The sequence below is a fragment of the Podarcis raffonei genome, chromosome 3 (assembly GCF_027172205.1).
Source record: "Podarcis raffonei isolate rPodRaf1 chromosome 3, rPodRaf1.pri, whole genome shotgun sequence".
In the NCBI taxonomy this organism is placed as follows: domain Eukaryota; kingdom Metazoa; phylum Chordata; class Lepidosauria; order Squamata; family Lacertidae; genus Podarcis; species Podarcis raffonei.
The window spans coordinates 61,373,936-61,391,896 of record NC_070604.1 but is presented as its reverse complement, the minus strand read 5'-3'; the positions used below and the strand labels follow the sequence as shown (position 1 = coordinate 61,391,896).

Genomic DNA, 17,961 nt, shown 5'->3' with positions numbered 1-17,961 from the left:
TCCTCTTTCCCTCCGGCGTCCACGAGGCACGTGCCACCTCTCTCCTCCGCTCCGCCTCTCAGCAGCAGGACTTTGAAGAGGAGCACGTGTCAAAGGCTTCTCCTGTTGAACTTCTGCCTGTCTGACGAGGGAGGAGGGGGCTCCTCGTTGCCCAGTCGCGAGCTTCTGCCCCCTCGCTCTTTCCCCTCAGGACCTTCGCCGCCACCCCGGCTCTCCTCAGGGCTCCTCACGCAGGTCGCGCTCTCCTCCTCCTCCTCCTTCTTCTCCCGCTCTTTCCTCAGCCCTCGAGGCCCGCCGACTCCGCGGGGGCGGGGTGACGCCGGGCGCCCGCCCCGTCCAATGAGCAGGCGCGGCGCCTGGCGGAGGCGCCAGGAGGCTGCCTCGGCCAGCTCAGTCCCCACAGCTTAGCGGTCGGCTGAGGTGCGCGCCTGGCGCGGGTTCCGCGGGCGACGAGGATGCGCCGCTGGCCGCTGCTGCTGCTCCTCTTGTGGGGGCTGCCCGTCGTGCCCGGGCGCCACTACCCGCACAGCGCCGTGCTGGACGGGGCGTCCCGCTACCGACTCTCGTGGGCTGCGCAGGGCAGCTCCATCGCCTTCCGCCTGGAGGTGCGCGCGGCGGGCTACGTGGGCTTCGGCTTCTCGCCCACGGGAGGCATGGCTTCGGCGGACATCGTGCTGGGCGGGTTGGACGCGGGGAAGCCCTACCTGCAGGTGAGGCGGACGGGCGCCTTGGACAGCGCTGGAGGGGGGGCAGAGTACGATCTGATCAGGGGCGGGGGTCTGGCTCACAAGTGCATTGGGGGAGAGGGAAGGGGAAGAAGGGCTGGCTCCCCCTTCCAGGACCAGGGATCCAAGCTCCTTAGGGGTCCAGGCTCCAGCTACTCAGTGGAATGGGCAGCCGTGCACTCTGTGCATGCTCAGAGCACGAGGGTCCGTTATAAAGTGGCTGGTGCAGTGAAGGGCAACAACGGGACAGCCACTAAATCGCGACCGTTTGGGGCAAGGGGCAAAATGGGATCTCATGCTTGCTTCTCCTGAATAGTCATTACTGTCATGCCATTATTACTATTATCATTTTCGATTTATATACCGTCCTTCATGAAAAGATCTTCGGGGCGGTTCACAAAACAAAACAAAACAAAACAACCGTGGTGCCAATGCTTCTTAAGGGATAGGTTTCGGGAAACCTCCTTACGCGTTTTCCGTGAACTTGCTGGGTTGTAAAAAGAATTAATATGAGGAAACATTCAAACATGTATTGGAGTTATTCTGGCATGTGTGGGGCGTGTGTTTTTATGGGGAGGGTGTGTGCCAGCAATCCTATGAGAGACAGAGAGTAGTAGAAGACTTAAAAGGGTTTTTTAAAATTTGACCTATTTTATGAATAGCCTTATCTCCCAGGTTAGAAGCCTAGTGCTGAAGCTGGTTCTGAATTTGACAGGTTTGAGGGTTGATCCCTGGGCAAGACTTGGGTCCATCTAAGACCCTTCTAAGGTGAGCAGATGAGTGATCAGATGGGTAGCGTGCTCATTGGAGTTAAAGGCAGTGGCATACAAGTAATTTTCTGCCTCAAGTTTTAGCATTGTTAATGATGACAAGGCCCAATGTTCACGTGACTGTGTTCACACTTCATGTGCACAGATTCAGGAATTAATATTATTAGTAATAGAACATTGAATATTTGTCCCCTTGTAGGGATGGGCGAATCTGGAGATTTTTGTTTCTCCTCAGTTTCTCATTTTTTCCACTCTCTTCAGATTTCTACATCAGTTTGCAGTTACATAAAAGAACAAACCTTGACAAGCAGGACTTCTGCAAAGGGAGGTTTTGTGTCACACACCTTTTGGAATTCTTTTAGTGTGTCCACAAGTATTCAGTTGGGGGAGATCTGGTTGACATTATATATACTTAGACTTCCAAAATGCTTTTGATAAAGTTCCTCACAAAAGGCTCATGAGTCAACTTAGCAGCCAGCCACATGACAAAAGATCGTAGGAACACAGGAAACTGCTTTATATCATCTAGCACAGATTAGTGACAATATAAAGGTTTGATTACCACAAAGTAGGCATTTATCTTTTTCCTTTAGTTATACTTATTTTCTTATGTTTATATAAGTAAACAGAAGTGAATTATTATGTTTGCACCATATTGGTGCACACAATATGGTGCTTTACATGGCTTTATATATTTATTTTTTTAAAAAGGCCCTGCTCTCAAGAAACTTGCAATTCATATGCTCCATTAGATAAAACTGCTTTGCTTCCATCAAGGAAGATATAGATCAACATCTAGCTGATCGACCTGTGAAAGTTCATAGTGGAAGATCTGAACAGTGGAACTGAAGTGTTCTTACATAGTATTTAGAAGAAAAACACACATATATACAAACAAGCCAGAGCTTTCTTTTTTCACAGACTTTTAAAAATTTAAAATGCCCCACCAGAATTGATTTCCCACATCCCCACCCAAAAAAGAAAATATTTGCCAAGTACTAGAGATCAGGAAAACTTTTAAATAAAAAACATAAATAATTATCTCTCTGTGTGCCTCTTGATGTTACCTGGGGCTTTTGCTTCAGTATCTGGTATGATGAAACAGAACTTGAAAGATGCTTCTACTAACTCCTTGTAAATAGATCAATCAGGTTGAAGGGTGCAATTATGTTATGGAGACAAAAAAGAACTTTACAAAGGGTCCACACATTCTTTCAAAAACTGTGGTTGAGTGGAGAGGGAGCCTGGAATGATGCATTAGTGGCCGAGCATTCCAGAAGCTCAGAGATTAGAGTGGGAACCCAGCTCTAACTATTTGGAAAGTGCAAGACTTGTGTCTAAATAAGAGTGGTCTCTCAAGCATGCTTAATAGCTGTTCTATGAGGGGTGGGAAAAGAGTGAGAGTTGAGCTAAGGTGGCGGGGGAGGGGGGAGAGAAAGAGAAAGAGAGAGAGCACTCACTACAGACATATTTGTAGGCCAATGGCAGCAAAGTAGCTGCAGACGGGTGGAGCTATTATTATGAATACATTTAAGCATGGAAAAAGCACATGTACCTCAGTGCAGTGGAGCGAAGATACTTGATTGGTGCTGCCTCAGAGAAATCGCTCAGTCTGTCTGCACTTGTAGTTATATTGCCACTGCAATAGTGCCAAAGTGGGTTTCTTGGCGGATTACTTGCCATGAGAGTGCTCAAGGCAGCTCTAATTTTTGCATCTAGCTTTTTGAAAGACCCTCTCTTTTTTGCTCATGAATTGACACAGCTGGCATTTTCTTGCCTCCTCCGTGGTCTCCACCCCCATCTGGACTTGTGCATCCCCACCCGCAGCCTGCAGTAGCTGTGAGATCCATTTTTGCAGAGGGTAATCCTTCTTTATGAATGCTTGTTTTGTGCAAGTTCTACAGAACGTTGCATTGCAAATCCTTCTGTTGAATTCTTGCACAAAAATAGCCCTTACTTGAGGCATAAATCCTTTTGTGAATAGCTCTTCATTAATACTTGATAGTGCTGTGTTCATTATAACCCTTGCTTGTTAGCTGACACCCATAACGAAGAATATTTGTTTTATCAAATACAATCAGTTTTGAGATATTACAGAGGAACAATCAGAATAGATTTTGAAAATCGAGAAAATGGTGAACGGAACCATATTCTTCTTTTAAATGCACTCATGCCAACATAAACAAAGAAATGCTAAGAAAACAAAATAGAAAAGCAATAAGGGGAGATATGTCAGTGTGACACACACTTTATATGTCAGCTGGTGTTTGGCTGGAGGCATTTCAGTACGAAGCCTCCCTGTATTGACTTAACTATGGGGTGAGTTTGTAGTGTAAGAGCATTCACACTTGAGAAACCAGAACAAGCATAGTAGTTGGCATCTTGCTCCATATTTACTGGCCTTCCACACAGCAGACCTGCTTCTTTTCAACATGTGTTTAAATCTGCATTAATTCAAAGCCATTTTTAAGAAGTGTTGAGTACAGATAGAGGTTTTCAACACGGCTGAAACAAATTGTGAAGAAAAGACACGATTTCTGAAGTTTTATTCTTTTACCATGAGGTGTAGAAACAAGTGTTATTTGTAAGATAAAATCCCTCACAGACACCCCCCTCTTCTCAGCCTTTTCATAGATACACAAAATACCTATAGCCCTGGTTGGGACCCTCTGCTATAATTAATCAAGCCCTGCTGGGGAAACCCAGCCAGAGGGGCAGGGTGTGGTCTCTGTTGTGTTAGTTTGTAAACCTGCATAATCCCCCAAAGCCAGGTTAAATGATAATAAAGGACTTGTCAGCTTGCCAATTCTAAATGGTTCCCCACCTAAAAATGCCTGAAGCAATTTTTTTTTTGGTTCTTTATTACATTTGAATCCTTCCAGTGAATCTCAGACTGACATTTTACCCTCACAACATAACCATGTGGATTAAGCTGAGAGCTTAACTAGTGCCAAATGTGAATGTGGACCTGGCACACTAGTCACTGTACTAGTCTGACTTGAGTGGTACAGAATGAAAACTCTCATCCATAATTTGCATTCACGTGGAACAAAATTTACATCTCACAAGCATAATGGCCCATATGCCCCAGTAAATTGCATAATCAAGCTATCAAATAATCTTGTGACCCTTTGTGTTGGAGTGCCCCAGTGTAGTTGAACATATTATTCTCACTTCCTTTACTAATAGAAAGGAGGCAACATATATTGCAGGTTGTCAAGTAGTTAGAGGGTATCTTCTCCATAAAAACACCTGTTCAAGGATAGAATGACAGCTGTGATTCCTCCCCCCCCCCAAGGTTCCTTGTGCAGCTCTGCTTACATTCTTCAAGGATAAAACAGGGCTTATTTACATATTTTTACTACATCCATAAGAAAGTACTCTCCTTGCCATTTTGTATAGCACTAATCAGAAACCATATCAACTGCAAATCCCTTTTGAGAGAGCGAGAGCAGGGTCAACAGCATGTGAGGAGCAATTCATCATCAATGCCTTCATCTGTAGGAAATTATATACCTCATCTTTTATGATCCGTAAAATCAACTTACCATGTGTTGCTTCAATTTCTAAATTACTTCCAGTGCATGAAAGACATCTAATTGTTTGACTACACCCACAAGCCAATAATTGCTTACGGTAGTTTTCTTTTAAAAAAAAAAGTGCTGATTTTCGGCAGTATCGTTACTTCAAAACATGCTAAACTTTCTCATTATATAGTCTACATCCAGGATGAACAGCACATCACATGTGGTCAGCAGGGATCTAAAGCTCTCGTTACACAATATTTTGAGCTGACATGGTTCTTGCCATTGACAGGCTCCCACTGGTAGCATCTGTGACTTCAGGATAAGGAAGATGTCTCTGTTCATGCTCATAGTGGTACAAGCTCAGTGGCAAGCACAAGTCCCAGAAGTCAGGATTCCAAGGTTCATGAGAAAGGCAAGAGGTCCATAAGCAAATGGAAGCTACGAAGATGTCCCAACAAGTGACATTCCCCTCCTGCCAAGTTTTCAAAGATAAGACAGGGCAAACTCTGCCATAAGACTGTCTTGTCCTGTGTGTCTGCCACAGGTACACATGTCTGCTCTGTCTGGGGGGTGCATGTGATCTTACCTACAAAGGTGGTGCCTGGTCCATAGTTGGGGGGATGGAGAGAACTAGCAAATCTACTTCCCCCTCTCTGGCCTCTAGAGCCAAAAGGGGAGGATCTCCTTCCTCCATCTCTGGGTGCCAACCTTCCAGCCCCCACCCCACCCCCACCCCACCCATCTTCCTATCCTTCCTGGGGTTGCCAAGCCACATCCTGATGGAGTCAAGGAGTCATTATCATAGTTCTTCTCATATATCTTTGCCAATGTGGTTAGGGCAGACTACATTTATATACAGTGTTGACGGTTGCCACTGTGATGCAGAGCCACACAGTGCCACATCATAGGCGGAGAATAACTCCTTACACAAAGCTGTTATGATGATCATGATAATAGAGTAATTCAAGGTAACATGTAAACTCAGAATATTTTGCCTCATAGGAGGTACGGGAGGCAGGCGAGTGAACTGACTGAATGTCAATATCTTTGTTGAACTGTTACATGAGTTATCTTTTGTGGACTGGAAATGTTTGTCCACTAATATATACTGGTTTTCTTGGAGATGCATACCTTGGCTTATCCACCCAATTGTTTGTGTTTAGTTTCTGTTTATTTATTTGGTCTGTTGTCTGCCCCACCCCTTTTCTTTTACATGTATCTCTAATAAAATTCTTTTTTAAGAAGAAAGAAAGAACTGCTGGAAAAATGTGTCCGAAAGCATAGTAGCTACAGCTTACTCAACACCTCATTTTGGAGTGTGGTCCTGGTCAACTCACTCTGAGCAAAATAGGAAGCAAATGCACAAATGCCCCCACAAGCTAAGAAGAGAAAATTAGATGACATTACTGTCCTGGTCTCTAAGTCTATGGAAGGTTTTTGTGAATTAGCATCAGAGAATTTGAAGTCAGTCACAGGACTTATGGTGACCTAGAGAGGAGTCAGAAAGCCAGCTGCACATTATGACAAAGAATTCAGAGGTGAAGAGGTTAATGACACTATAATGCAGCTTATGCATTATATCATATGTCTGCTAACATTGAGAAGTAGGATAATCTTCCCTCAGAAAAACATTAAAATATTCCTGTGGGTTGGCACATACAAAGTGTACAACAATATCATATTCCTATTTAATATTTCTCTGTCTGTCTGTCTGTCTGTCTGTCTGTCTCTCTCTCTCTCTCTCTCTCTCACACACACACACACTATAACTTGGTTATGAATAACTTCCTTCCATATGTAGAGTAGGAAGTAGGTTCCAAGGAAATAGAAAGAACTAAGAACATAGGTTTAGGATTGGGGTATTAGATTGTTCATTAATGCAGACACTTTATTCCTAGATTTTAAAACATGAAACCGAAGAGGGCTTTGAAATAGATACACTTTAACAACAAACTTTTAAAAGTTAGTTTATACATTCTACGAATGTAAAGCAAAACTATAATGGATACACTTCTAACCCACAAGTGCAATGCAAAGAAGTATCATCTGTACAATATGTTTCACGTGGATCTTGTAATGTAACTATTTTGATTACCATGTATTTCATGTTTTCATGGTGACAATGTTGGGAAATTTGCTTTGTTTTCTTTTTCTGCTCTTTCCTTCCCTCTTTTGTAAGATGCGCAGATGAAAATATATGCATACAGTTATAAAATAAATTCTGGTGGCTAAATTCTGATGTTTTCCTGTTTGCTAATATAAAATACTTTCTTAGAAAATTACAACTTATCCTTTTACACTTCTTTCCCAGAAAACTCAAAAGGTTGTTGAGTTCAGATTATTTAAAGCAAAACAAAAAAAGTAACAGCAGGATAATGTTCTGGTTTGTTTCTTCAACAGGATTATTTTACAAATGCAGACAGAACATTGAAAAGGGACTCTCAGCAGGACTACCATCTGGAATATGCCATGGAAAATAGTACCCATACGATACTAGCTTTCAGCCGGCAACTTCACACGTGTGACCCCAATGACAAGAGTATAACAGTAAGTAGTTGACGATCAATCTGACTCAGAGAGAGGAGAGTAAGACTTAAATCATGAATGAAGAGATAAAACAGTCTGCCAAAAAAACCCCAAAAAACCCAAGCCATTTGTGAGCTTCACATTCTTGGATCAATTAGCCATTATGCTATGCTAGGGTTGCCATATTTCAAAATGTGAAAATCTGGACAGAAAAGTTGTTGAGCTTTTTTTTCCTCACTGAAAAGCTCTATGCCTAATAGAAGTTTGTTTAATTACAGATTCTGGTGGCAGCACCTGAATAATTAACTCATCAGAATACAGTGGTACCTCGGGTTACAAACACCTCAGGTTACAAACACTTTGGGTTACATATTCCGCTAACCTGGAAGTAGTACCTCGGGTAAATAACTTTACCTCAGGATGAGAACAGAAATCATGCACCGGTGGCGCGTACGCAGCAGGAGGCCCCATTAGCTAAAGTGGTACCTCAGGTTAAGAATGGTTTCAGCTTAAGAACGGACCTTCGGAATGGTTTAAGTACGTAACCAGAGGTACCACTGTATCTCAATTCCACAAGGAGGCATTGCCTGAAGTACAGAACACTTTAGGATAGGTGAAACCAATGATGTTGGATTTTTAAAATTTAAAATATTTATAGACTGCTTTTTTGATCATATATAGGCTGTATAAAAAGCAGACAAAACTATTTTTAACAGCAAATTTAAACAAAACAAAATGAAGTGCAGAGTGATAGAACAACAAAAAGAGTAAAATGCAGCTATCAATCCCTTACTAAAGAATCTAGCCAGGTGGTGAGGACTGATGAGAGTTGTAGTCTAAAATATATGAAGGGTATCATTAGGAAAGGCTGTTATAGATGGGCAGATTCATCTGGTAAGCTGCCATGATTGACTGAGACATCTTCTTGCATACTTAATCAGGAAAGTTTTTCTTTTTCCTTTCTAGGAAAGCACAGTGAGGGTGATATGGGCATACCATGACAAAGACTTTAGAGAAGGAGTTCAAAATTACCATGGTTCAAATCGAGGGACAAAGAGTCTTCGTTTATTGAACCCAGAGAAGACTGCTATTATCGCTCCCTCATTGCCGTATTTTGACTTGACAAACCAAGGCGTAAGTTTCTTTGGGTTTTGCTTTTATTAAGTATCAGGGTAAGATGGGTAGAACTGTTAGCTACCTGTACAGGGAGCAGAAATAAGATACTTTTATATTATATTTGCCTTTCCTTTTCCTTTTATTAAGACAGGTGCCTATACCAGACAAAGATACAACATATTGGTGCCAAATGTTTAAGATACCTACACTACATGAAAAGCATCATGTGATACAGGTATGCCATCAAGATACATATATGTATGTATTTATAAGATAGCACTTTTTGCTAAGGCTTTCTTTTTTGTACACACATTTTAAAAACAGTGAAGATCCTTGAAATATAGGATCATATTTTCAGCATCTAAAAATCTGAACTGCTGCATTAACTTTAGTTCTGTTTTATGTCCTGCCTTGGTTATGTTGATTTACTGTAGAGAAGTTTAAGAAAAAAAGGGCTTTGGTTGGTCATCCATGCATGTTTGTGTGTGGGGAGAGAATTACTATCAACCCGTAAATGGTTTTCCCTAATTTGGATAGAAACATGATTATTTGAAAGTTCCCTTGAAATGGGATTTGATTAGGAGTACTGAAATGTATTTTTAATGTATTTTAAATCTTTGTTGGAAGCTACCGGGAGTGGCTGGGAAAACCCAGCCAAATGGGCGGGGTATAAATAATAAATGATGATGATGATGATGATGATGATGATGATGATGAAACAGCTCCCCCTTCCACCCCCCAAATAAAAGCCATTTTGGTTAAGTTTAAGAAATACTGTTTTTGAACATCAGCTGTTTTAATACTGCTGGATATACTTGTGCTTCTTCAGTTGATACGATGGAATTCCAAGACTTGCTGTGCTTGTTCATTAATGTTCAGGATCTCGTGCCAACATTTATGACTGTTTAGCATGATACAAACATGCTGAGGCAAATGTATAGGATCTAGGCAGGTAGTTTGGTGTACAGTAAGTCTGCAATGTACACATATTTTACTTGGGTGCATTCAGGTTTATGTGCTTGGCAAAACAATTTTACCTAATTAAAAAGGGTGTTGAAAGGAGGCAGGCATCCAGGGGAAAAGACTTTGGCAATCCCACCTGCCATGGAACCCAGTGTGTTTTGACTATACGCGATTTTGGCTTTAGGCATGATTCCCAGAACATAACCCCCATGTAAATTGCGGGCTTACTGTAATCTCTGAATCACATTGTGCAAAGATGGCTTTATGTAACTCCACAGTTTTTGTGTGGGTTTACCAAAGAAGTTATAAGATTACAGAAAGACTTGTTTCTTCTTCTGAACTTCTTAATCTGCTACTTTTATTTTGAAAGTAAATGCCTATCCGGCTAAATATGTTACATAAATCAAAAAGTTCATATGAGTTACGAAATTTTACAAATCTTGAGACCCAAGGTATATGCAATTTTCTTAAGGGAGCCAACAACACTTATTTATGCCTGCAAACATGTCTTGTGGCTAGATGTGCACTTGCATCATGCTTTAGTTTGCTTAAGTTGCAGGACTCCACAGATGCCAGAGGCACAATTCCATGCATTTGATGTTTGCCTATATATAGTACTAATGTCCTGAGTGTTCTAAAATAAAATAAAAAACCCAGCCTATGCATTATGTATACCACTCAAGGCTTTCTTAAATACTAGCTCCCATGTAATGAAAATTAAGATTCTCAAGTCCTTCACTAAAACTATTAAATAGCTACTATCGAAAATATTGTGTGTGCCTCTCTTATTGTTTTCTTGGGTATCTGTTTTATTTAAATGAATATATGAAGATTACAAATTGTATACTTTTTATAGATATTGAAGAAGGGAGTATCCTCTGTTAGACAGAAATCTAAGGGGGGGGGGACCTACTGTTTTGCCCTTCATATGCCAACTGAAGATGGTATAAGGGGCTCTTATATAGCTGGCACAAATACCTTTTGTGATAGAGGAAGATTTTTATTTCTCCATTCTTAGATACAGACTTCATTTTGATCCTGGTACCTAGATAATAAACAGATACCAGGAGTATATGTTAACAAGGACACACATTTTTAATATGTAACCACAAATTATGAAGTACCACAGTTTCACATTAGTTCACATGATTAAAGTATTAAGACGCAGCTGAATGAGTTGGAAACTGTTTCTCCTGTATATTTCAACACCTGTTCAGTGTCAAGTTAGCAGGTGGGGGGAAGGATGGGTAGAACTAGCCCACCTCCCAATCTGCCATGCTGCTGGTGGGGGAATTCTGGCACCAGCACATGAGCCATGGCAGCAAGAAGTGTGCCCTATACACTTTCCCCAATGGCACGTGGATTGGAAGCTACCGCTAGTGGTATCCCTGTGGGCCGAAGTCTATGGAAAAAGCCTGAAACAGGGTGTTTTGGGAATTGATTGGCACACAGATTGGTTCCAGTGATGGGGCTGTGGATGCAGCTGTGACCTACTGTGTTTCGTCAATGCCAGCCACTTCCAGGCAGAGGTTCTGATTGCTCTGTAAGATCACTGTAGTTGGTAATTTAAGGAGATTCCACCTCATCCAAGTTGCAAACTTCTTCTGAACCTGGCTAGGTAGAAGGGGTGGGGGAGAGAATTTGAGATGCTGATCAGAAACACAATTCAGTTTTATGGCCAGTAACTACAACCAGCTGTCATGGCTAAAAAAGTTGACCTCCTAAGTTCAAAAAAATTGCACCGGTCTTTCACCAAGTTTACATCATTTACTGTAATTTGTACCCACCTAGTTTTGGCAAGTTTCTTAAATCAACAGATGTCATGAGTGGCCTTTGACTTGTGTGCTTGACCTTTTAACCATCCTAGCTGCAACTTCCAGATGAGGGTCTGGACATAGTAGGTGTTCTTCATAATTTCCAAAGGAATCATTTCTTTATTTCAACCTTCCATTTTGTACCCCTTCTAACCCGATTTAACCCCATCAGCATTATCCTGTAGCAGGAGGCTATGCATGTAAGGACATAGATGACTATCACAAGCACATGTGATACTATTGGCAACCTATTGGGACAGTCACTTGGGCTAGTCACTGTCTCTCAGTCCAGTCTGCCCTACAGGACTATTGTGAGAATAAAATGGGAAGAGAAAAAACCATGTATACCACCTTGAGCTCCAGGAAGGAAACATGGGGTATAAATGTAATAAATAAATCCCAGATAGGACTGGGGGAAATCCCTGTTTGAAGCTCTGAGAAGCCACATTCATTTAGTATTGAGAAGTGGTCTGACATGGTATATGACAGCTTTGTATGCTGGTAGGCCATTCAGCTGTTCACAGAAGCCATGTTCGTGAATGACACCAAATTATTTGGGGGTTTGTGCAAAAAGCTCCAAAAGGAACACCTTAAACTGGCTGAAAGGCAACAGAATGGCAAAAGAGATTCAGTGTAAATTCTTTTGTTCCAGATTAGCAGTAAAGCACCTAAAAACAGTGTGAAAATGAGTAGCAAATGTATTGATGGGTGGCAAGAGAAGCAGATAGACCTGTTCTGTTGCATTTTTATTTGTTTTTGTATTTACTGTTGACCTGTTCTATTGTATTTTTTATCTGTTTTTATGTTTGTTGTAAACTGCTCCCAAAACTTCCTCATTGGGTTGCATATAAATACTTTTAAATAGAGGCAGGCAGGCAGGCAGTGCAAAATTCTGTGCCTCTGACAGGGGCCAAGAACAAGTTGCCAAAATATTTTATCTGCCCTGGAACAGGCTAGCAGATGCTACTTAAACATAATTTTTAGATTCATAGTAGAGTCTCATTAAAAAGAGACTCTCAAAAATCTTGTTACCATGGGTAACTAGGCTTTTTGACACAGGAACGTATTAGTAATGCCAAATCCAACAGTGTGCAAAACACAAAGGGGCTCCAGTTTGAGAGCATGATTGATCGGAAGCCAAAGGGGCAGCCACAGCATTTGATACTTAATGGGAGCACTGTTTCTTATCTTGAATGATAGACAGTACCTACTTATTATTCTGTGGCCTGCCCTGCATCTTGCTTGATGCAAATTGCATCACTTTTTTTTCTGAAAAGGACCCCCCCAAAAAAAGTGATGTGAAGTTTTGCATTCTAACCATTTGCTACCTGTTCAAAGCTCTCACAGCTCCATAAAATCAAGTTGTCTGTAAAATGTTCAGCTGAATATCACAAATCTTTCTTATTTGTTTATGGGTCCTTTGATCTGATGGATTTTCTCTTTCTTGCAAGCTTGGCTATGCCTTTTAAACTTCCAAGATTATTTATTTATTTTGACTTACAACCCACTTTATCCTCAAAGGCTCAAAGTAACTAAGAACACTGAAGATGATCAACAGCTGAAGGTTCTAAAAACATTTAAAAAAATTATGCTCAAGATGGATTCTGATTCTTTCACAATAAATTTATAGGGTGATATCTAAGTCAGGCTAGACCCATTGAAATAAATTAATTCCAGTAACTTAAGTCCATTGAGTTGAATGAGCATTGTGACCCTATGGCAGATGTGAGGTGTAGGGGTCTGAGAAGTGGTCCAGAACCCAGGCAGCTGATATGATGGCCTCCAGTCCAGGGGCAGGGGTGACAATCAATCGATCTATCATTTTATTTGTATGTCACCTTTCCAAAGTTAAAACCATGCTCAAGGTGGCTTACAACGTACTTTTAAGATTACTTACCTACAAGCATAGAAAAAGTAGTCATAAGCAATCAACAAAGCATCAAAAACTGTACAACCAGACTGAACAATTTCCACATAAATCATAAGATCAGAATAAAGATGCAAAAATAGCATTAACAGCAGCAACAGAACCTCACAACAGCACCCTTCCGGACCAGATGGGGAAAGGCGTGCAAGGCAGGGAGCAGGTCTTGCAGGTTGCAGAGCCAAGATGGTGTCTGGCCTCTTCAGCAGCCTCAGCAGTCCAGATCCAACATCTCCTAAGATCATTGGCAGTGTGGAGATCTGCTAGAGGGTCCTGCTGCAGGACCCTCTAGAAGACCTCAGGATCTAGTGGGCAAGGCAGAACACTTAGCATATGACTTAGTTACATTCCTACTTTCAGTTGACCAAATCTTCCAAATCATTTTTGAGAGATGAGATTAATGTTGAGTAAGTATCATTTTTTCACTTGCCCAAATTTTGGACGAATAGTTGTTGAAGTACATACGCATGCACACAGCTTACAGCTGCAACTTCAAAAGAAGAAAAGCAAACAAAAAGGGGGGGGGAGATGGGATATTATAATAAGCAAAGTTCCATGTCTTTCTGATGTCACCCTGGAAAAGGGTCTGGCTTCCACGTGTACGTTCAGCCATCTGAAGTTTTATTTTTTGTTGTTTAATGACAAATTCCTGATTTTCTGTTTGTTTGCATACTGCGCTTGTAATCCTTTCTAAATCTGATACCCATTCCAGCTGACATTTTAAATGCTACATTATTATTTTTTTAATCCTATTCAGTATGCCCTATTAGTATTTAGTAACACAGAATATATGGAACGCTGTGACATTCACCCTGTTTCTGCCATTATTTTGTATGTATGCTTCCCAGAAGGTACAACAAAGTACTTCCAAAGCTATTATAAAGCATAGATGGAATGTTTATTTTGCTTAGACAGGAGCAGTTGTTGAATAGCTCGAGGCTTGTCCACACTTCTGCTTCTCCCACTGCTTTGCCCTGGGAAATCCCAATCTTTGCTGCTGAATCGGAGAAAACATTAACCAGGTTTTCTGCAGATTGACATTTGCTCCAATTCAGCACTAAAGAGCGGGTTTTCACAGGAAAATCTCTTGCATTCATGCTTTCTAGGCATGGGACAACTGGGACGAGCCCTGGGTGAGTGATGGCAGAAGGAAGCAACCAGGCTTCTTTTTTTCTAATGTGGTAATCACAAAACAATCTGGAAGTTAGAAATTGCAGTTGATTTAGATTCTTACTACACATACTTAAGTCCAGCACTGATTTATTTATTTATTTTGAAATATATCCTATATATCCTTTGTGCCTGCTCCTTTTCAGCCCTACCTATGTTGGAAGCGTGACATCAGTTGGGCCAGGGCCAAGGAGGTTTCCTCAGTGTGGCGGAGGCATCCAATGTCTGATCTCCCTCTCTGGTTAGACCTCTTTCTCCATTCTTGTACAGGGAAATTTCATGCTTCCCGTGAGCCCTGGGAAATCCTACCAAGGACCATTGGATTGTAAGGTTAATTAGTTAAACATAATATGACAGTAGGATATGTCTGTCTAATGCTGAATAACGGTTCAAACCAAATCTCTCCCTAGAAAGCTTGTCATGCAAAACAAATAACTAGACATCTGGCTGTTTTCTTGTTTCTCATTTTGCAGTTATGTAAAGGACTGTAATTTTGATGAACTGGCCAGCCACAAAGAACATTGTTTCTCTTTACTGCCAGTAAGCAGTGTTTATTTCAACCCAAAAGGAACAATTTCTGGTAAAATGTTGCATAAATGTGCCTTTGGGAAAGTCTCTGACATGTTATTTCACAATCTCTTTGAAGATGGAAAGACAAAATAGTTGTGGCACATACATTATTTTGTTCTGAGAATTGTATTGATTTATAACAGTGTGCGGCATAGAGCCCTACTAATACTTATGCTTTATATTGGTTTTAAATATGGGGGGGGGCATCAAAAGACAAATTTTACCAATGGGGAGCACATAAACATCATGATGAAAATGTGCACCTGAAGCCCCACTGGCTACACCCACCCACCCACACAAGTATCTTAAAAAATGGCCCCTGGTCCCCAAAGAAATATATTTTGCTCTTTTCATATGGATGCTCCTATAATTTTGCCCCCCCCATGCCTTAAGCATCCACCCAGATGCTTTCCCATTGATACAGATATGACTTCATCTTGTGTGGCTGCAGTATGCATAAAAGAAGCTAATCAGAACTAGTATCACACATAATTTTGAGATGTCTTATAGGGAGGAATATTTTTAAAAATGTGTTTTTCATTCTTTGAATCCTTTAAATTCATATTAATTGCATTTTGATAGTAACTGTTTGAGGGTCTTAGCATCAAGCCTCTAGCATTAGGGAATGTCGGGCAGACAAACAACATTGCCTATGATCAGAGTTATAAGTGACATTACAGTATTTCTTGCCAACTTGTTCATGGAACTTGAACTTGACAGCTGCTTTTTTATCTTGCAATTTTAGCAATGTATAGAATGCAAAAAAGTATTTTGGGGAAAGCAAGGGAGTAAGTGTAATCTTGCAGGTAATTGCAAAGGAAAAAATATTTGTTCTAAATACAAACACAAATATTTCATGATATATAAAATCAATCAACACATAGGAAATACGTTGCAGCTTAGAAATACTGTATATTTACTCTCAAAAGGGGCAGTTGGCTATATTGCTTAGCCATTTAGTTTATCACCCAAGATTGATATTGTGAACTATGAAAGTATGCTAATTAATCGATTACCAAATCCTTATTATTTTGCTTAGTCCACAAAACTTGTGAAATATAATTAACAATAAAACTAACTACATATCCATGATGTCATTATTCCTTCCCAATCTCAAAACAGTATACATTAAGCTTGCAAATTACACGGGGGTTAGGTTCCAGGGATTGCCAAAATCTCATATAGTCAAAAACCATTGGATTCAGTGGCAGGTGAGATTGCCAAAGGCATTTTCCCCAGAAGCCACCTTTTTTGCAGCCCTTTAAAAAAATAAAAAAATAAAATTGCCACATGCATACAGCTGAATGTGGCCAAGTTAAATGTGCGTAAGTTGTGAGCTTACTGTACTGTATAATTATTGGAACAGAACTGTTAGGAATGATTTTGTAAATTGAAGAACAAACTAGGGAGTTTCATCACAATTTCTTCTCCTTGAAATCCTAGATTAGTTTTCATCATGTGTTTTGTCAATTATGGAGAACCTAAGGAGTCTGTCTTACTTTCCTTCCAACTTAAAAGACATTTTCTTGTAGTTTGCAATTATAATTTGTTACTGTTATTACCAAAGCCACTTCATATACCAGGCTGTCTGGAAATCTAGTACTCACAGTGGAGTACTAGATTTATAAAAGCTTCTAAACCTCTTCCTTCTTCCAGTTATTGTTTTTCTTGTCAACTCGTCTACACTACATATACTAAGGTACTGTAAGTACAAGGAATTTAGGTGGTTTCTCCCAGAAAAAAACAAGTTAATACACCCAATGTCTTAACTACTTCTGGTTAAAATGAAAACATGCTTATTAAGAAGGCAAACACACACTCCAAAGCATTTCAGAGAGTACAGAATCCTAGCATTACTCCAGCTCTTACAGATGTCAGCAGCAAGGTGTATAATATTTGACCAGCTTGTTTAAGGTTAAGATAAAATGCAAGAGAATCTTTTTATACTAGGCACTAGTAAGCAGAATGCACATGCCCCTGGCTGTGCACTCATAATATAAATAACCCAAGATGTGCCTAGGAAGATGAAGAGACAGAAAGGAGCTGACTCCTCTGTTCTCAGTGATGGGGGTCACGATGTTAGGGTTGTCAAATGGCAACTTTTGCTTTCAAATATTCCTCTGGCTGGGGGGACCTTGGGATGTGTAGAGGGAAAAGCCCAGTGGACTCTGCAAAGGCAAAGAATAGAGCTAATAGCAAAATAGATTTGTTCCTGAGGCTGTGTGGGCAGAAATGTGGACTAAGCCTGTATCTGAGTTTTAGTATGGCATATAAGAGTCGTGGAAGGAAGTAGCTGTGTAAGCAATCTCCACAGTTGCCCCTATATCATCTCTTACTTTTACTTTGGTAGCTAAGGAAAGTATGGCATTGCACCTGAGGACACCGGGGTGGAAAGGGAAGAATTTGTTTGGCTACTGTGAGAACAGGATGCTGAACTAGGTAGGCCTGATCCAGCAAGCTCTTATTATGTTCTTACCCAGTGCCGGATTTACATATAAGCTAAACAAGCTATAGCTTTGGGCCCCAGTCCCTTGGGGGCCCCAAAAAAATTTAAAGGTAAAAAACCCCTGGATGTACATTTCCAAAATATAAGATAAAAAACAAATAAAATGAAACCTACATACAGCAACAGTAGCAAATGGCTTTAGATACCTATTAGATCCAGAAATTACCATATAGCATATATTCAACACAAAAAAACAGTTACAATTTGTTGTTGACAAACGACAGCTGGACATATAAAGGGCCCCATTACCTTCAGTAGCTTAGGGCTTCATCAAACCTAAATCCAACCCTGTTCTTCCCTATCTTTAGCTCTGTCTAGCTCTTTCACACCTCAGTACAGACTGAGTTGTC

The 17,961-nt window shown here is 40.7% G+C and overlaps 1 protein-coding gene across 1 annotated transcript in view; it reads left to right on the top strand.

The window, feature by feature from the left end:
• The first annotated feature begins 382 nt into the window (after window positions 1–382).
• MOXD1 (monooxygenase DBH like 1) overlaps window positions 383–17,961 on the top strand; it is a 34,464-nt gene continuing 16,885 nt past the window's right edge. The window contains exons 1-4 of the mRNA XM_053381933.1: window positions 383–710; window positions 7,423–7,569; window positions 8,515–8,682; window positions 8,816–8,899. Of these exons, the coding sequence (XP_053237908.1) occupies window positions 456–710; window positions 7,423–7,569; window positions 8,515–8,682; window positions 8,816–8,899 (654 nt within the window). The 5' untranslated portion in view covers window positions 383–455. The remainder of the gene's footprint in view (window positions 711–7,422; window positions 7,570–8,514; window positions 8,683–8,815; window positions 8,900–17,961) is intronic.